Raw genomic sequence first — 22,257 nt, 5'->3', positions numbered from 1 at the left:
CCCTGCTCTTAAAAAAGGAATACCTATCGGACAATATCTTCGTGCGAAACGTAACTGTTCCGATAAAGAGGCTTTTGAACTAGAGTGCAATGGCCTATTTATTAAATTCTTAGCACGGGGCTATCCTAGGAAATGGCTACACAAAGCCTATGCCAGAGCAAGAGCCACTAATAGAAATTATCTACTTTCTGAACACAAATCCGCGAGTATACAACACACTACTGCCGCTACTGGGTCCTGTGGAACTGCCAGTGTCAGATGTATTGGTACTTTTGACACGGGCTCCCAACAGGTTCGTAGAATTCTTGAACGCCATTGGCCAATCCTCTTGTCCGACCCCGATCTCTTGGGATTTGTACCTTCTGTCCCTACCATCACTTACCGCAGAGGTAGGAATCTGCGTGATTACTTGGTGCATAGTCATCATACTGGACTATCCACTGTCTCCAAAAATTGGCTGAAGACATCGGTCATAGGCTCTCATCCATGTGGCCGCTGTTCCTTCTGCCATTTAATGCCTACCACCAAACAGTTCACTAATCCCATCGATAATAGAACATATCAGGTTAGACAATTCATTAATTGTCGGAGTAAGGGAGTTGTCTACATCGCCAAATGTTCCTGTCCCAAGTTTTATGTGGGCAAGACCATACAGGAACTGAGGAGGAGAATATCCAAACACCTCAGCACCATTAATAATAGAGAGGATACACCTCTATCTAGACATATACGTTATGTTCATGATGGAGATATCAGTTCGTTGCAGTTTTGGGGCATCGTACAGGTTAAACTTGGCCCAAGAGCGGGTAATTTGGACCGTAAGCTGCTCCAGGAGGAGGCGCGTTGGATCCATCGCATGGGCTCTCTTAGCCCAGGAGGTCTTAATGAGGGCTTCACTTATGCCGCGTTTTTATGAAAACATATGCGCCTATTACGTTACGAGTCTAGGCCACCGGCCACTAAAATGGCACTTTTGCCTATGTACTATGTATGATCACTAGATATCTTGGGACCTGTTCTTTTATAAAACAGGACCCTTTTTGAACCAAACATTCATTCTATTTTTTTACATCAATTCTACTAACTGATCTATGTACTTTAGTTTGTAGGCAACAACTACTCCTACATAATTTTAGCTCTATGTTTAGGAACTGACACAGTCGTGTCTATGCCATCTTTATTAGACCCTCTAGCTACAGAGTAATATAGTTGCTCCATCCGCTCCCAAAAATCGCTACTACTCACGCTGGCAGGCTATTAATATAGCTCCTCGGCATATTGGATCTCCTTACACTGTCTCTGAGTGCAGGCCTGGTTATTGCGTGCATTCATCCGCAATGACGTTTATATCTTATCGATATGCAAGTGTGCGCCTGCTGTGAGCTTGCTGGCTGTTCTGAGTGGTCGGCAATTGTTGATACGGGACGTCCACTACTTAATTGGGGGCTCGACTGTTGCCCCCTCTCTGATTGGCCATTATTACTATGACAGTGATTTCACTGTGACAGCCGCTGAAATGTGGGATTTTCTCTATCACCTCTACTCTTGCTGTTGCGCATGCGCGTCAATAGCAAGTAGTCAATTAGCAGTAACTTACTTGCTTTCACCTTAATGCGCCTGTGCGCTTTATTCTATCCCCATTGGCTAGTGGAACTAGTCAGCCATTGGTGGCGTGGGACGTCCATCATCCATCAGAGGGCTTGTCCCCTGCCCTGTCTCTGATTGGCCGGCGGCCAATCAGGGGAACACGTGGAGCAACTCCACTATACATTTAAACACTGACTTTTCGCCGCGCGCTGTCAGTAGCCCCGATACCCCTGAAGACGCTACATCGTAGCGAAACATGTCGGGGGGGCTTCCTTCCTTGTTTTAAGTACTTGTCCTGCTGACTCCTCTAATCTAATTGTGGGCTGAGTGCAACGTGCTGCAGCCGTTGACTCCAGGCTCCTTATACTCTGCACTGTGCCGATTTGCAGTCAGCATTGGACCTTGTTTTTACGTCTATGTAGTTTGTTCTTGTTGCATAAACCTAATAAATATTATTTTTTTTTTCTATTTTCAATCTTGAGAGTTGGAAAACAGGGCCTCTTTTGCCGGTAGGCAAATCAATTTTTTCAATGTAAACATATGCCCACCAACTACAAGGGTCCTTCCTTTGTATATATCGAGTCAATATCAAGGCCCAAAGACTCTGAACTGGGCCTTATTGTTAGGGCTTATTCAGACGAACGTGTAATACGTCCGTGCAACGCGCGTGATTTCATGCGCCTCGCACGGACCTATGTTAGTCTATGGGGCCGTGCAGACTGTCAGTGATTTTCACGCAGCATGTGTCCGCTGCGTAAAACTCACGACATGTTCTATATTTGTGCATTGTTCGCGCATCACGCACCCATTGAAGTCAATGGGTGCGTGAAAATCCCGCCCAGCACTTCCGCAGCAGTATAAACTATGAATGAAAACAGAAAAGCACCACGTGCTTTTCTGTTTACAAACATACAAACAGAGTGTCGTAATGATGGCGGCTGCGCGAAAATCACACAGCCACGCATCATACGCTGCTGACACACGGAGCTGTTATGGACCTTTTGCATGCGCAAAACGCCACATTTTTTGCGCGCGCAAAAAGCACACGCTTGTGTAAATCCGGCCTTAGGGTAGTAACACACTAGGCATGAACACTGCGGATTTTATGCAACACATTTTATTGTGGAAAATCCGCAGCGTATTACAGTCGCAGCAGAGTGGATGAGATTTGAACAAATCTCACCCACACGCTGCAAAAAAAATTGACCTGCAGTGTGACTTTTTAAGCCGCAGCGTGTCAATTTATTCTGTGGAATCGCTGCTCCTCTGTTGTGGAAATGCTGCGGTTCTGCCGCAAAAATCACAAATGAGAAAAAAAAAAAGGTACTTTTTTAAATTTATAAAAAAGTTTAGACTTACCCCGGCCGTAGTCCTGGTGACGCGATCCTCTATTCTTAGCGCAGCCCGGCCTCGTGTCATGATGTTTCATCCCATGTGACTGCTGCAGCGGTCACATGGTCTACAGGGTCATCCCAGGAGGCGGGGCTACGTTCAGAAGAAAAAGATGCGTCACCAGGACTACGGCCGGGGCAAGTCTAAACTTTTTTTTCCCTGCAGGATTCCCGCAGCGGACATGCCTCACAAAACCTGCGCCACTATTTGGTGCAGTTTTGCTGGCGGAATTCCCTGCGGCTACCGGGGCGGATAAGCTGTGTAGATTTACTCAGCATATCCGCCTAGTGTGTTCCTACCCTTATGATGTCGACTACGCTATTGATTCCGTCGGAAAACCGAAAACCAGCCGTAATGGTGACGAACGGAAACCATTAGCGATGTTTCCGTCACCATTGAGATCAATGGTGACTGAAACGGAAGCTGTGCTGTCACTTTCACTTTCCGTTGCGGGGTTCACCCGACGGAAACCTCAGACGGAACCCCGGAACGGAAGCGAACGGTGATTGAACAGGCCCTAACACAAAAGTTTTGTATTTTTTTAAGCTGGTTCACAAAAAAAAATAATTCCAAATTCTACTGGACCAACTGCCTATTTAGAGACAGGCAGCAGCTCCAGGAGCGACATCATAAGGGACACACTAGGTGGATATGCTGAGCACGCGCGGGAGTTTGCGGGTGCGCGCGATCGGTCGGCGGTGTTTGACGGCCCCCATGAGAGGGGGGGCCCGCAGCTCACGACATTCTTTTGGTGAAAAAAACGGGCCCCTTTGCAGGGGCCTGTTTTTTTCTACCAAAGGCAAGTCGCGGCAGTTGCCGGGCCCCCCTTTCAATTAGGTTTGGCCGGGCCCCTCACATCAGTACCACTAATACCCCCCTGATGGCGGCCCTTGCCCTCCCCCTCTTGTATACAGTGCTACACAGCAATCCCCCTTAGATATAGTGATACACAGCGCTCCCTTCTATATAGTGCTATACAACAATCCCCCCTTGTTTATAGTGCCACATTGCGCCACCCTCCTTGTATATAGTGCTACACAGCGTCTCCCCCCTTGGACCTGCAGCTCTTGTAATTGCTCAGTATAATGTCCCCCATAGCTGCCCCCACAGTATATTGCCACCCATAGCTGCCCCCAAAGTATAATGCCCTTCATAGATGCCTCTACACAGTATAATTTTCCCTTTAGCTGACCCTACACAGTATAATGCCTCCATAGCTGCGACACAGTATAATGTCCCCATAGCTGTGACACAGTATAATGTCCCCATAGCTGCGACACAGTATAATGCCTCGATAGCTGCAACACAGTATATTGCCTCCATAGCTGCGACACAGTATATTGCCTCCATAGCTGTGACACTGTATAATCCCCCCATAGCTGTGACACAGTATAATGCCTCCATAGCTGTGACACAGTATAATGCCTCCATAGCTGCTACACAGTATAATGCCTCCATAGCTGCGACACAGTATAATGCCTCCAAAGCTGCGACACAGTATAATGCCTCCATAGCTGCAACACAGTATAATTCCCCCATAGCTGCAACACAGTATAATAACCCCATAGCTGCAACACAGTATAATGCCCCATAGCTGTGACACAGTATAATGCCTCCATAGCTGCAACACAGTATAATGCCCCCATAGCTACTACACAGTATAATGCCTCCATAGCTGCAACACAGTATAATGCCTCCATAGCTGCGACACAGTATAATGCCTAAATAGCTGCGACACAGTATAATGCCTCCATAGCTGCAACCAGGGGCGTAACTAGGAAAGACTGGGCCCCATAGCAAACTTTTGACTGGGACCCCCCTCCCCTGGGTGTCACACAACCCCCCCCCCTTGTAGATAGTGCCTTTTTTACAAACCCCCCCTTTTGATAACGCCATACAGCCCCCCTGTAGACAACGCCATACAGCCCCCCTGTAGATAACGCCATACAGCCCCCTGTAGATAACGCCATACAGACCCCCTGTAGATAACGCCATACAGCCCCCTGTAGATAACGCCATACAACCCCCCTGTAGATAACGCCATACAGCCCCCCTGTAGATAACGCCATACAGCCCCCCTGTAGATAACGCCATACAACTCCCCTGTAGATAACGCCATACAGCCCCCCCTGTAGATAACGCCATACAGCCCTTTGTAGATATCTACAGAGGGGGCTGTATGGCGCTATCTACAGAGGGGGCTGTATGGCGTTATCTACGGGGGGACTGTATGGCGTTATCTATGGGGGGACTGTATGGCGTTATCTATGGGGGGACTGTATGGCGTTATCTACGGGGGGACTGTATGGCGTTATCTACGGGGGGACTGTATGGCGTTCCCTACAGGGGGGACTGTATGGCGTTCCCTACAGGGGGGGCTGTATGGCGTTCCCTACAGGGGGGGCTGTATGGCGCTATCTACAGGGGGGGGCCGTATGGCGCTATCTACAGGGGGGGGCTGTATGGCGCTATCTACAGGGGGGGCTGTATGGCACTATCTACAGGGGGGCTGTATGGCGCTATCTACAGGGGGGCTGTATGGCGCTATCTACAGGGGGGCTGTATGGCGCTATCTACAGGGGGACTGAAAGGCGCTATCTACAGGGGGACTGAAAGGCGCTATCTACAGGGGGAACTGTATGGCGCTATCTACAGAGGGGGCTGTATGGCGTTATCTAGAGGGGGGACTGTATGGCGTTATCTACGGGGGGGACTGTATGGCGTTATCTACGGGGGGGGCTGTATGTCGTTCCCTACAGAGGGGGCTGTCTGGCGTTATCTACAGGGGGGACTGTATGGCGTTCCCTACAGGGGGGTCTGTAGGGAACGCCATACAGCCCCCCCTGTAGGGAACGCCATGCAGCCCCCCCTGTAGGGAACGCCATACAGCGTCCGTCCCCCCCTGTAGGGAACGCCATACAGCGTCCCCCCCCCCCTGTAGGGAATGCCATACAGCGTCCCCCCCTGTAGGGAACGCCATACAGCGTCCCCCCCCTGTAGGGAACGCCATACAGCCCCCCCCCCTGTAGGGAACGCCATACAGCATCCCCCCTCCAAAAAAAATGCGACCTACAGTGTGTCCTAATAAAAGACATGTATCCCCTATCCACAGGATAGGGGAGACATGTGTGATCGCTGGCAGCGATAGGGAGAACGGGGGACCGAACGTCCCCCTGAAGTTCTCCATGACTAACCTCTGACTTCCGGCGTCTGCGCAGCTCTGTAGAAATGAATGGAGCGCTGGTCACGCATGCGCACAAGCGGGACCGGCGCTCCATTCATTTCTACGGAGCTGCCGACACAGACCCCGGATGTCCGAGGTTTGTGATGGAGAACTTCAGGGGACTTTCAGTCCCCCGTTCTCCCTATCGCTGCCAGTGATCATACATGTATCCCCTATCCTGTGGATAGGGGATACATGTCTTTTGCTTAATGGCAGAGCAGGGAGATACCTCCCTGCTCTGCCGTACTGTTCAGTGGCGTCCCGCTGTAGCAGCCATAGCGGCTGCTAGCGGAGCCTCCGGCCATGGTGGGGGCGACACGGGCCCCCTCATGCCGCGGGCCCCGTAGCAGCCGCTACTGCTGCTACGGCGGTAGTTACGCCACTGGCTGCAACACAGTATAATGCCCCCATAGCTGCAACACAGTATAATGCCCCCATAGCTGCGACACAGTATAATGCCCCATAGCTGTGACACAGTATAATGCCTCCATAGCTGCAACACAGTATAATGCCCCCATAGCTGCTACACAGTATAATGCCTCCATAGCTGCAACACAGTATAATGCCTCCATAGCTGCAACACAGTATAATGCCCCCATAGCTGCAACACAGTATAATGCCCCCATAGCTGCAACACAGTATAATGCCCCATAGCTGTGACACAGTATAATGCCTTCATAGATGCAACACAGTATAATGCCTTCATAGCTGCAACACAGTATAATGCCTCCATAGCTGCAACACAGTATAATGCCTCCATAGCTGCGACACAGTATAATGCCTCCATAGCTGTGACACAGTATAATGCCCCCATAGCTGCAACACAGTATAATGCCCCATAGCTGTGACACAGTATAATGCCTCCATAGATGCAACACAGTATAATGCCTTCATAGCTGCAACACAGTATAATGTCTCCATAGCTGCAACACAGTATAATGCCTCCATAGCTGCGACACAGTATAATGCCTCCATAGCTATGACACAGTATAATGCCCCCATAGCTGCAACACAGTATAATGCCTCCATAGCTGCAACACAGTATAATGTCCCCATAGCTGCAACACAGTATAATGCCCCATTGCTGTGACACAGTATAATGCCCCATTGCTGTGACACAGTATAATGCCCCATAGCTGTGACACAGTATAATGCCCCCATAGCTGCAACACAGTATAATGCCCCCATAGCTGTGACACAGTATAATGCCTCCATATGTACGTACCTAATAAATAAAAAAACATAATTCTTACCTATCACGGTTCCCACGAAGGTGGGGGGATGCTTCTCCTCCTCTGCACTGTGCTGTGAGTGACTCCGTGCAGACAGGCGCGATGACGTCACTACATCGCGCCTGCCTGCACCGAGCCGCTCACGGCAGAGTGAATGCTGGAGCGAGGCTCCAGCATTCAACCCAACTGAATCTGCGTCCTGCGGACGCAGATTTAGTTGGAAACGGGACAGCGCGGCAGCTAGCAGCGCTGCATAGTTTTGCGGTGTGTGCGGTTCCGCCCATATTATAATCCGCCATTGACTACTATAATACTGCCTCTTATGTACAAGAATATAGCTACTATAATACTGCCCGTATGTACAAGAATATAACTACTATAACACTGCCCCTGTGTACAAGAATATAACTACTATAATACTGTCCTCTATGTACAAGAATATAACTACTATTATACTGCCCCCTATGTACAAGAATATAACTACTATAATACTTCCCCTATGTACAAGCATATAACTACTATAATACTGGCTCCTATGTACAAGAATATAACTACTATAATACTGCCTCCTATTTGCAAGAATATAAATACTATAATACTGTCCTCTATGTACAAGAATATAACTACTATTATACTGCCCCCTATGTACAAGAATATAACTACTATAATACTTCCCCTATGTACAAGCATATAACTACTATAATACTGGCTCCTATGTACAAGAATATAACTACTATAATACTGCCTCCTATTTGCAAGAATATAACTACTATATTACTGCTCTATATGTACAAGTATATAACTACTATTATACTGCCCCCAATGTACAAGAATATAACTACTATACTACTGCCTCCTATGTACAAGACTATAACTACTATAATACTGCCCCTATGTACAAGAATATAACTACTATAATAATGTCCCTATGTATAAGAATATAACTACTATAATACTGCCCCTATGTACAATAATTTAACTACTATAATACTGCCCTCTATGTTCAAGAATATAACTACTTTAATACTGCCTCCTATGTACAAGAATATAACTACTATAATACTGCCCCCTATGTATAAGAATATAACTACTATAATACTGCCCTCTGTTCAAGAATATAACTATTTTAATACTGTTCCCTATGTACAAGTATATAACTACTATAATATTGCCCCTGTGTATAAGAATATAACTACTATAATACTATCACCTATGTACAAGAATATAACTACTATAATACTGCCCCCTATGTACAAGAATATAACTGCTCTAATACTGCCTCCTATGTACAAGAATATAACTACTATAATACTGCACCCATGTACAAGAATATAATTACTATATTACTGCTCTATATGTACAAGAATATAACTACTATAATAATGCCCCTATGTATAATAATATAACTACTATAAAACTGTTTCTATGTACAAGAATATAACTACTATAATACTGCCCCCTATGTACAAGAATATAACTACTATAATACTGCCTACTATGTACAAGAATATAACTACTATAATACTGCCCCTATGTACAAGAATAGAACTACTATAATACTGCCCCTATGTACAAGAATATAACTACTATAATAATGCCCCTATGTATAAGAATATAACTACTATAATACTGCCCCTATGTACAATAATTTAACTACTATAATACTGCCCTCTATGTTCAAGAATATAACTACTTTAATACTGCCTCCTATTTACAAGAATATAACTACTATAATACTGCCCCCTATGTACAAGAATATAACTACTATAATACTGCCTACTATGTACAAGAATATAACTACTATAATACTGCCCCTATGTACAAGAATATAACTACTATAATACTGCTTCCTATGCACAAGAATATTACTACTGTTATACTGCCGCTATGTACAAGAATATAACTGCTATAATACTGCCCCTATGTACAAGAATATAACTACTTTAATACTGTCCCCTATGTACAAGTATATAACTACTATAATATTGCCCCTGTGTATAAGAATATAATTACTATAATACTGTCACCTATGTACAAGAATATAACTACTATAATACCGCTCTTATGTACAAGAATATAAATACTATAATACTGTCCTCTATGTACAAGAATATAACTACTATTATACTGCCCCCTATGTACAAGAATATAACTACTATAATACTGCCTCCTATTTGCAAGAATATAACTACTATATTACTGCTCTATATGTTCAAGAATATAACTACTATAATAATTCCCCTATGTATAAGAATATAACTACTATAATACTGCCCCTTTGTACAATAATTTAACTACTATGATACTGCCCTCTATGTTCAAGAATATAACTACTTTAATACTGCCTCCTATGTTCAAGAATATAACTACTATAATACGGCCCCCTATGTATAAGAATATAACTACTATAATACTGCCCTCTGTTCAAGAATATAACTATTTTAATACTGTCCCCTATGTACAAGTATATAACTACTATAATATTGCCCCTGTGTATAAGAATATAACTACTATAATACTGTCACCTATCTACAAGAATATAACTACTATAACACTGCCCCTATGTACAAGAATGTAACTGCTCTAATAATGCCTCTATGTACAAGAATATAACTACTATAATACTGCCTCCTATGTACAAGAATATAACTACTATAATACTGCCTCCTATATACAAGAATATAACTACTATAATACTGCCTCCTATGTACAATAATATAACTACTATAAAACTGTTCCTATGTACAATAATATAACTACTATAATACTGCTTCCTATGCACAAGAATATTACTACTGTTATACTGCCGCTATGTACAAGAATATAACTACTATAATACTGCCCCTATGTACAAGAATATAACTACTATAATACTGCCTCCTATGTACAAGAATATAACTACTATAATACTGCCTACCATGTACTAGAATATAACTACAATAATACTGCCTACTATGTACAAGAATAAAACTACTATAATACTGCCATCTATATACAAGTATATAACTACTAAAATACTGCCCCCTATGTACAAGAATATAACTACTATAATACTGCTCCTATATACAAGAATATAACTACTATAATACTGTTTCCTGTGTACAATAATATAACTACTATAATATTGCTTCCTATGTACAAGAATATTACTACTGTTATACTGCCCCTATGTACAAGAATATAACTACTATAATACTGCTTCCTATGCACAAGAATATTACTACTGTTATACTGCCGCTATGTACAAGAATATAACTACTATAATACTGCCTCCTATGTGCAAGACTATAACTACTATAATACTGCCTACCATGTACTAGAATATAACTACAATAATAGCGCCTACTATGTACAAGAATAAAACTACTATAATACTGCCATCTATATACAAGTATATAACTACTAAAATACTACCCCCTATGTACAAGAATATAACTACTATAATACTGCCCCCTATGTACAAGAATATAACTACTATAATACCTCCTCCTATGTACAAGAATATAACTACTATAATACTGTCCCCTATGTACAAGAATATAACTACTATAATACTGCCCCTATGTACAAGAATAAAACTACTATAATACTGCCCCTATATACAAGAATATAACTACTATAATACTGCCCCCTATATACAAGAATATAACTACTATAATACTGCCCCCTATATACAAGAATATAACTACTATAATACTTCCCTCTATGTACTATAATACGGCCTCCTATGTACAAGAATATAACTACTATAATACTGCTCCTATGGTACAAGAATATAACGACTATAACACTGCCTCCTATGTATAAGAATATAACTACTATAATACTGCTCCTATGTACAAGAATATAACTACTATAATACTTACCCTATGTACAAGCATATAACTACTATAATACTGCTCCAATGTACAAGAATATAACTACTATAATACTGACCCTATGTACAGTACTGTGCAAAAGTTTTAGGCAGTTGTGGAAAAATGCTTTCAAAAATAGAAGTGTTAATATTTTTTTTTAATCTTTTAAGTGAATGAACAGAAAAGTAATCTAAATGAAATCAATATTTGGTGTGACCACCCTTTGTCTTCAAAACAGCATCACTTCTTCTAGGTACACTTGCACACCATTTTTGAAGGAACTCGGCAGAGAGGTTGTTCCAAACATCTTGGAGAACTAACCACAGATCTTCTGTGTATGTAGGCTTTCCCAAATCTGTCTCTTCATGTAATCCAAATTAGACTCGATGATGTTGAGATCAGGGCTCTATGGGGGCCATATCATCACTTCCAGGGTTCATTGTTCTTCTTTACGCAGAAGATAGTTCTTAATGTCATTGGTTGTATGTTTGGAGCCGTTGATCTGCTTAGAGCCGACTCAAGGTTTTATGTGGGCCCTTGGGTGACACAGACTTAGTGGGCCCATTTGCGGGCGAACTCACTGTGGCAGTAAAGTGCCACACAGCCCCCTCCCGGGTAGTGCCACACAGCCCCCCTCCTGGGTAGTGCCACACAGCCTCCCTCCTGGATAGTGTCAAACAGCCCCCCTCCCGGGTAGTGCCAAACAGCCCATCTCCTGGGTAGTGCCACATAGCCCCCCCCCTGGTAGTGCCACACAGTGGTGTCCGGAGCAGAGCTAAAGTCCCGGGCAGAGCGCTAGTAAAGGCTCTGCTCCGGGACTCCGTTTCTGGGGAAGCCCCTGACATCACTGTCCATATATGCAAAAAGAGAACGTGAAGCAGCACTCAAAATAAAGTGAATTTATTCATCCAACATGGAACCACAACGTTTCACCTCCTCTATGAAGGCATTTTCAAGTCAAGGAGAGGTCACTCCTTTATTTTTGAAGCCCTGCACCAGCCTAGTCAGGCATTTGTTCACAATGCTGCTCCAATCCTTGCTTTTTTCTACTGTCCATATATGGATAGTGATGTCCAGGGCAATCCCAGAGCCAAAGTCCCTGGCAGAGTGTTACTAGCACTCTGCCTGGGACACTGCTCTGCTCCTGAAATCACTGTCCATATGTGGACAATGATGTCAGGGGCTTCTCCAAAGATGGAGTCGCTTCTAGCACTCTGCCTGGGACTCCTTCTCTCTTCCTGGCATCACTGTCCATACATAGACAGTGATGTCAGGTACAACCCCAGAAACGGAGTACCAGGCTGAACGCTACTAGCACTCTGCCTGGGAGTCTATAGCCTAGTAAATGGCAGAGTAGGGAGCTACCTCCCTGCTCTGCCATAGCGTTCAATAGTATCTGCGTCCTAAGGACGCAGATTCAATTGAATGTGGCGTCGCTACCGCTGTAGCAGACATAGCATCTGCTAGCGGGGCCACTGGGCATGCTGCTATAGCGGTAGTTATGCCGCCTCCTAGACAGGGGCTCGGCAGCGCTCTTGCCGGGGATTCCACTTCTGGAGGTGCCACGACGGCAGCATCAGCACCTGGTGGCCGAATGGGCTCTCCGAAGGGCAGTGGGCCTCAGCACTTGGACGGGTTATGACACCAGCCCTGGTCCTGCTGCAAAATAAATTTGGAGCCAGTCAGATGCCTACCTGATGGTATTGCATGATGGAAAAGTATCTGCCTATATTTCTCAGCATTGAGGACACCATTATTCCTCACTTAATCCCCAACTCCATTTGCTGAAATGCAGCCTCAAACTTGCAAGGAGCCTCCACCATGCTTCACTGTTGCCTGCAGGCACTCATTATTGTACCGCACTCCAGCCCTTTGGTGAACAAACTGGCATCTGTTACAGACAAATTTTGACTTGTCCAGATCAGTCCAGAGCACCTGCCACCATTTTTCTGCACCCCAATTCCTATGTTTTTGTGCCTAGTTGAGTCGCTTGGCCTTGTTTCCACGTTGAAGGTATGGCTTTTTGGTTGCAATTCTTCCATGAAGACCACTTCTGGCCAGACTTCTCCGAACAGTAGATGGGTGTACCTGGGTCGCTGATGGCACTGCTGGACATCTTTCGATTTCAAAGGGAAGTAAGCATGATTTGATCTGCTGAACTAAGTTTCCTTGGCCGAGCACTGCATCTACGGTCCTCAATGTTGCCTGTTTCTTTATGCTTCTTCAAAAGAGCTTGGACAGCACATTTTGAAACCCCAGTCTGCTTTGAACTCTTTGCTTGGGACAGACCTTGCTGATACAGTATAACTACCTTGTGTCTTATTGTTGTGCTCAGTCTTGCCATGGTGGACCTGTGACATGAAAATGTCTTCCACAACTTCACCTTTGTAGCAGAGTTTCGCTGTTCCTCACCCAGTTTTAAGCCCCTACACAGCTTTTTCTGTTGCAGTTAATGACAGTGTTTCAATCTACATATGAAAATGATGATCGTTATCACCTGTTTGGTATAATTGGTTAATCATAAACCTGACTATAATCATACAAAATCCATGACTTTTTGTTCAAGTGTACCTAGAAGAATTTATGCTGTTTGAAGGCAAAGGGTGGTCACACCAAATATTGATTTGATTTAGATTTCGCTTCTATTCCTTCACTTTGTATTTTGTTCATTGGTAAAAAAAATATTAACACTTCTATTTTTGAAAGCATTCTTACTTTGCAGCACTTTTCCACAACTGCTTAAAAGTTTTGCACTGTACTGTACAAGACTATAACTACTGTAATACTGTCCCCTATAGACAAAACAATAAAATTACTTTATGCTACTAATAAAAAACAGATTTTTTTTTTCTACATTATTACATTTCCTTTTGTTTGTATGTTGTGTGATAATTAGAGATGTGGATATAGATTGGCTGAGTAATCTTTTTTCGCTGCACAGGTGGTTGTCTACTGCCCATTCACTGGCATTGAGCAGACTTTCCCGTGCGGTAGATGGCTAGATGTGGATGAAGGAGATGGGTTGATAGAACGAGAACTCTACGAAATGATTTCCCTGCGTCAAAAAAGGCAGAAAAGTATGTAGGAAGAAATCAGAAATTCCTCCATGGTTCATATAGTACTTTTCTCAAATGAGTCCCTTTAATATAAATCAGGATATCCTCCTGCCACCATTGGCCTTGTTTATTTTTACTTTTCTTCCATATGTTCCTATTCTTTTACACTTCATTCTTACAGGGCTCTAGAAGTCGCCTCTATTAAGCCAAAGTTATATTCTGATTTCCTAGTGTTGCTGCTACTTCGTTCTAGATATCGTCATGGGTCACAGCGTTTGGACGACCAATGATCAAACATTTAGGCCATTTCCTAGCGTTATGCCATCAATCCCTACAGTGAGACAACGCCTTTAAGGGTGTGTCTGTCAACAAGTGCTGACTGATCACAAGAGGCAACCAGAAGAAATCTGAATGTAACCTTGAATATCAGACATAATATAATATGACGTAACACAGGATTAGTACAAAAATAAAGATTAATTAGGGCAGTGTTTTGGGCTGTTGATGTTACTTTTAACAAAATGGAATCCTTATATTTGGATGTAGCAGAGCTTAATTCTAAATACGGTGAGGTGAGTTTGGTACCAGGTACAATGGGGAAACTTTACTAATCAAATTGAGCCAGAATATCGGCGCATGTGCCATACTCCACATTTATTAAGTGTTTTAGACACTTTTTGTAACTCACCCAACAAGGGGGTATGGCTTAGGGGAAAAGGCTGTCGCTTAAGATGCGCAAAACAAAATTTTGCCACAATTAGGTGATCTAAAGTAAGCCAATCAAGAGGTGGTATAAAGACAGACATTTTTAAAGATGCACCAAATTTATGATCCAGCATGAGCCACTGTGTTAAATTTGGCACATCTAGTCTAATTCTAGTAAATCTGTCCCAATGTGCCATATCAGATTTTTTAATGTCTTTTTTTTCTCCATAGGACTGCAGCTATTCATACTGATATCTCATAGTGTTGCACAAAATAAACATTTCAATCACGTTTTCAGCTCTGCTACATCTGATGATCTCTTTCATTGTGTCACAACATTGGTCTATAGTTTATAAATTGTTTGTTGTGACTGTGAGTCAAAATGTTAGCATGGATTATTGAAAGGGGCAAACTCAATTATTTTATGAATAATCACAATGCAGGGGGCATGATAATGGGCTTCGTATACCTCCATTTCTATATATACATTGGTTAACTTAACCCTTCAAATGATACGACTGGGTGAGCTTAAAGAGGCTCTGTCACCAGATTTTGCAACCCCTATCTGCTATTGCAGTAGATAGGCGCTGCAATGTAGAGTACAGTAACGTTTTTATTTTTAAAAAACGAGCATTTTTGGCCAAGTTATGACCATTTTTGTAGTTATGCAAATGAGGCTTGCAAAAGTCCAAATGGGTGTGTTTAAAAGTAAAAGTCCAAGTGGGCGTGTATTATGTGCGTACATCGGGGCGTTTTTAATACTTTTACTAGCTGGGCGTTCTGATGAGAAGTATCATCCACTTCTCTTCAGAACGCCCAGCTTCTGGCAGTGCAGACACAGCCGTGTTCTCGAGAGATCACGCTGTGACGTCACTTCCCCAGGTCCTGCATCGTGTCAGGCGAGCGAGGACACCGGCACCAGAGGCTACAGTTGATTCTGCAGCAGCATCAGCGTTTGCAGGTAAGTAGCTACATCGACTTACCTGCAAACGCTGATGCTGCTGCAGAATCAACTGTAGCCTCTGGTGCCGGTGTCCTCGCTCGTCTGACACGATGCAGGACCTGTGAGTGACGTCACAGCGTGATCTCTCGAGAACACGCTGTGTCTGCACTGCCAGAAGCTGGGCGTTCTGAAGAGAAGTGGATGATACTTCTCATCAGAACGCCCAGCTAGTAAAAGTATTAAAAACGCCCCGATGTACGCACATAATACACGCCCACTTGGACTTTTACTTTTAAACACACCCACTTGGACTTTTGCAAGCCTCATTTGCATAACTACAAAAATGGTCATAACTTGGCCAAAAATGCTCGTTTTTTAAAAATAAAAACGTTACTGTAATCTACATTGCAGCGCCTATCTGCTGCAATAGCAGATAGGGGTTGCAAAATCTGGTGACAGAGCCTCTTTAAAGAGGCTCTGTCACCAGATTGTAAGTGCCCTATCTCCTACATAATCTGATCGGTGCTGGAATGTAGATAACAGCAGTGGTTTTTATTTTGAAAAACGATCATTTTTTAGCAAGTTATGAGCAATTTTAGATTTAGTTTCTTAATGCCCAACTGGGCGTGTTTTTACTTTTGACCAAGTGGGTGTTGTAAAGAGGTGTATGAGGCTGACCAATCAGTGACCAATCAGTGACATCCACTTCTCATTGTTCCAGCCCAGCTTCTTTCACTGCACAATCTCACTGTACTGTGGATCATGCTGGGCTGGAACAATGAGAAGTGTATGAGGCTGATTGGTCGCTGATTGGTCACTGATTGGTCAGCCTCATACACTTCTTTACAACACCCACAGTTGGGCATTAAGAAACTAAATCTAAAATTGCTCATAACTTGCTAAAAAATGATCGTTTTTCAAAATAAAAACCACTGCTGTTATCTACATTCTAGTGCCGATCAGATTATGTAGGAGATAGGCCACTTATAATCTGGTGACAGAGCCTCTTTAACACATATAGTCCATGTTTATATAGCTCTCTTGGCAACTTGACTGTAATACCTGACCCAACCTACTTTGGTACTTGACCTTTCTTACCCCAAAACCCCAGTGTCTCTGTCTTGCTGTATCATCATTATAATAGTTCCTAATTCTATTACAGAACACCCATGGTCTCTTTGGATTTGGACAAGTGACGTGAAAAATGCCGGGACAGACGCAAATATACTTCTTCAGATCTATGGAGAAAAGGGGAAATCAGATGAAATGAGACTGGATAACAACTCAGACAACTTTGAAACCGGACAATTAGACAAGTTCATGGTAATATTTTGCAGTCAGTGTACATACACTATATGGCCACAAGTATGTGGACGCCGCTCTTAATTATTGAGTTTGGGTGTTTCAGTCACACCCTTTGCAAACAACTGCATAATCTCCATACAGAAACATTAGTAGTGATATGGGTCGTACTGAAGAACTCAGTAACTTTAAACAGGATGCCACCTCTGCCGCAAGTCAGTTTGTGACATTTTTGATCTGTTTGATCTGCCCAGATCACCTGTAAGAGCCATTATTTGAAAATGCAAGTTTCTAGGTGTAAAAACAGCTCAGCAACAAAGCGGTAGACTACGAAAACTCCACGTATTGTCCAGAGCTACATTCACAATCCCGCTGGATGCTTTTGGAAACAGTCCACAAGGTTCTTGACAGACACACACCTAACCGCCAAGCTGAGCGCATGTAATGTAGTGGGACAGTTAGCTTTTCCTACATCAGGTTCCTATACAGCAAAGTAAATATGACACGTCCAAGAATTCAAATCACTAGAACCTAAACTGCTGGGAGATTTCAGCTCTGAAGCCTGCAGAATTGTAATTGCAGCTCTGGTGTATAATACAGGCTACAACTCAGGATTAGTACAAGATATGAAATGGAATGTATTAACAAAGTGACTCAATTTTTTTATGTAGATCAATTCTATATGTAAATTGTAGATGAAAGCTGGACATAACCGCATCATTCTCACTTGGCTGCTACTACACTGCAAAAATTGCTAGCCCTCATGCTGGGCGGAGCTTAATTGTTACATATCTATGTGAAATGTCTGTGTGGGAAAATAATTGTCACCTATTTAGCAAATTAGAATCATTAACCTATCCACTGAATTAAAGGAACACTCTAGGGCAAAACTGATAGACTATGTTATGCCTAGTGCAGGGCCTGATTGGGAGGTGCATGACACAGGAATTCTCTCTTTGGTGTTCTTTAAATCCTTATGTCATGCTCCACCCCCTCAGTCCCTGCACTAGGCATGACACAGTGTATCAGTTTTTCCCAGTGTGTTCCTTTAAGATTTATTGTTTTACCTATAAACACAAACTATATTTTACATCTAATTGACTATAAGTCATATACATGAATCTATTTATAAGATGGCTTTCATTATACCTATTCACTGGCCCTTCATGGTTCTGCTGCCCTTTTATTGGCTATATATGGAACAACTCAGATGCCAGTGCCCAGATTTGACTGCAAACTCTGCATCTCCTATAGCCATGCCACCGGATATGTCAGCTTAATATGCTGCCGTATGTAAGGGCAGCATATTACAGGCACCGGTCTGTACTTCTAGTAGCCAAAATGGCACCCAAAAAAATTAGAGCTGTTTGGTTATTAGATTCGCTAAAAAGAATACAGTGGATTTTCATAGTTATGAGTCCACTGTATCCCCGCCCCTCAGGCTAGTGATTGACAGGCTGCTGTGTATACATGCACACACATCAACCGGTCGGTCACCGCAGAGAGAGGCGGGGGGAGAGCTCCCCTCATGAATACAATGGACTCATAATTGCGAGTCTGCTATATTGTGTTAGCAATCCTATAAACCAAAGGGCACAATATTTATTTGTGTCGTTTTAGCTATTAGGAGTACAGACCTGCAGCTATAATATGTCTATAGCATATTAAACGGGTTGTCTGCTTTGGACAATACATACTTGTTAGAAGGGACCCTCAGTGATCCGCTTCAATCTGTGGAGAACTATAGCAGCAAGTGTTCAATTTCCCCGCAGCGCCACCACAGGGGAAATTAATCATTACACAGTGCCTATTCATATTAATGGGTTGTCTGTATAATACAGGATCGGACTGGTCCTCCAGAGCGAGAGACACTCTTTGTAACCGTTCTTTATTTTAGCCAAGAAATGAGGATCCTGAACAGAAGACCCCCCTCTGTTAACTCAGAATTCATCAATAGGGTTTATAACAATGGGTTTTCTAAACTAGGCGACCCTTTTAAGCTGATACACTTTTAAAGCAATGTTAGAATTGGCAAGGTGCTCAGTCTGGCTTCCATTAAAGGCAGATCTATATACTGGGAGATATGAGCCACCGGTAACTGCAGTACTATATTACCGTGAAATATTCCCATTTTTATTAGACATTGACTCACTCAATATTTTTTTTTTTTTTTTTTTTTTTTTTTTTTAAAATTTGTTTTTATTAATTTTCCATATAAACAACACAATAACAACATAAAGTGATCTCAGGCGACTTAGTGCACTTGAAAAGCATATACTGACTTGCAAGTCAGGCAGATAAGTACATACATTCTCTGTGCCTTTATACAGAACGAGAATTTATACATGTCATTACCACGTCTCCATTGTGCTTATCTCGTCTCAGCGAGGGAACAATCGTGCACTTTAGCCCCCTTCTCGGCCACACAACCGTGGGCCATACTGCTCGGACACATAACCAAACATAAAAACCAACATACTATCAAAAAATAAAACCTTCATTGCCCGCCGCCTCTCCTGTTTACCACGTGTTATCCCCCCCAGTCCTCCTTTTAGAAGTCTGTTGCATCCATTTCCTGTCCCTCGTTGTCTACACTCCCCCCTTCTACACCCTATCTCAGGCATGTATGGAAGTCCTATTGCATAATATCCCCAGCCAGCCTCCTCCTCTGATACCATGTAGTGGGTTGGAAGCAGGTATGTATTTTATCTTTTACTCGTTGGGGTAGTAGAGAAATAAAGCCCTCCCAGATCTGAAAGAAAGTCTTAACCCTTTTTTCCTTCTGGTGTGAAGCCTCCACCCAATCCATCTTCATCATGAAGGATAATTTTTCCAGGAAAACCTGAAGTTGTGGGGCCTGGGTGTGGTTCCACACTTGCAGTATTGCCTTCCTGCCTGCTGCTGCCAATAAATGTAGGATGCGAAGTTCGTGTCGGGTATGATCCTGTGTGCCTGTTTCCACATACCCTCACTCAATATTTTATCTTGTACAGATCGAGCTCCCGGACCTGGGGATCCTTTATAAACTCAGGATTTGGCACGAGAAGAGAAATGCATTCAGTGGCTGGCATTTAAATAAAGTAAGACCCCCCTTTCATATGATTTAAAGGGGGGAAGGGGCTAGTGATACAACATGTGTGTACAATAGCTGGGTTGCCTTGTATAAAAGCTTCTTAGATTGGGTGTAAGACTTATTTTCAACATATACTCAAAGCACCAAAAACGACAGAATTGTTGTGGCAATACAAGAGGGCTTACGATAGGGACCCCCATACTATTAGCAAGATCAGGGAGTCATAGCTCCCCATCGTTATATAAATAAAAAAACATAATTGTGTCAATCTAACATGGTCTCATCAGAAGTCGTAGCTGTATCTACAGTATGTATAGAATTACATAAGTGATACTAACATAACCACAGATGTGAAGGGGCAAATGCAGCATTTTTAAAGGTGGTTTCCAAGTGAGTTGGTGCCTACGATAGATATGGAAAAATGCCTACCCTTCATACACACTTTACAAACTTAATAGATGCATTATATAATAAATTGTAGGGTGGTCGAGGGTTTCCTTTGACACAACTATGTAACTAAACTAAATAATAAAATTATGTCTCCCTTCAGCTGCCACTAGGGGGAGCTCACTGCATAGGGATTAATATTGCCCCCTCTGAACTCAATAATTAATCCACATGCAGTGAGCTCCATTTAGTGGTAAAGGAAAGAATTGTATCATATATCTTAAAAGCTTCTTCTGAGCGGCTCCCTATGTGCGCCCAAAATGTATAAACTGCATGTAATATTAATAAACTTCATGTTGCTACCTCGCTGCCCACCGCAAACTCCTCTGGAATATTCGCCACCCCTACAGAATAACTTAGCCTTTTGCCCAGTTTTGTATCAATTCTCTGACTTTATTTCTGGATCATCACAGGTCACGCTGCTGAAAACACTCACCAAAGAGAAATATAACTTCAAATGTGGCCGCTGGCTGGACCTCAATGAAGATGACAATGAGATTGTGCGAGAGATTCCAGCTCAGGGCCTATTGGTGGCAAATGTTTTACCAGGTGAGACTTCATGCGTTAAAAAAATTCCTGAATAGGCCTACAGAGGGCGCTAGTGAAAAATCCTACATTTTCAATAGCTCAATTTCAATCAATCATTGCATTATAAAGGTGGGACCTTTGCTTTGAAGTATATCAGGAGCTATGATGGAAACGTCGCTAAAGGTTTCTGCTTGTCACCGTTGTGACAGGGTTCCGTCGTTTTTGACGGAATCAATAGCGCAGTCGAATAATCCAGAGAATAATCCCTCTTAGAAAAGTGCAATAAAATGGATCACATTAAAGATGAAATGTAAGAATAACAAAATAATCTAAGAAACAGATAGTGGTCAGCGATGTGGCGAAGGCTGGAGAGTCTCTAAATTGGATGTGTTGTGCTGTTCCGGAAATTATAGAACATGTTCTATCCATGTCCGATTTTGCGGACCCATGCTGCCATTCGCAAAAATAATGGACAGCACACAGAAACCCTTCGTGTGCTGTCCGCATTTTGTGGATAAACGCCTTCAAAATCCGATCACATGACCGATCTATTGGTGGGGAACGCAAAATACGGATATCCCATGGAAACAACACGGCCATAATAAACAGACTTAAGGAACGGTTGCGGAAGCAATTCTGAGGTATTACGGATCCAAATACGGACACTGTGATCCGCAGTTTACGGGCTGATCAACGGCAACGGTCGTGTGAATGAGGCCTTAGAAAGTTGAGTGCCTCCACCAACATTACACAAGATGGAGAAGTGGAGGATTTCCAAAGCCTTGGGATAATTTGCAGATTTTCGTACTGCCGCCTGCATGCACTCCTATATGTATATGGCTTATACTCCAGTCACATCCAGAGCTGCATCCATTCACAATTAGCCATCTGTCATTGGAAGTTCATCAACAT

General features: G+C 42.9%; 1 protein-coding gene across 1 annotated transcript in view; it reads left to right on the top strand.

The window, feature by feature from the left end:
* LOXHD1 (lipoxygenase homology PLAT domains 1) overlaps positions 1–22,257 on the top strand; it is a 134,087-nt gene that overhangs the window by 20,792 nt on the left and 91,038 nt on the right. Inside the window, exons 7-10 of the mRNA XM_075840641.1 lie at positions 14,233–14,368; positions 17,158–17,318; positions 20,291–20,377; positions 21,231–21,366. Coding sequence (XP_075696756.1) covers positions 14,233–14,368; positions 17,158–17,318; positions 20,291–20,377; positions 21,231–21,366 — 520 coding nt within the window. The remainder of the gene's footprint in view (positions 1–14,232; positions 14,369–17,157; positions 17,319–20,290; positions 20,378–21,230; positions 21,367–22,257) is intronic.

The sequence above is a fragment of the Rhinoderma darwinii genome, chromosome 1, assembly GCF_050947455.1.
Source record: "Rhinoderma darwinii isolate aRhiDar2 chromosome 1, aRhiDar2.hap1, whole genome shotgun sequence".
NCBI classification, from domain to species: Eukaryota; Metazoa; Chordata; class Amphibia; order Anura; family Rhinodermatidae; genus Rhinoderma; species Rhinoderma darwinii.
This window is presented reverse-complemented; position numbering and strand designations above follow the sequence as displayed.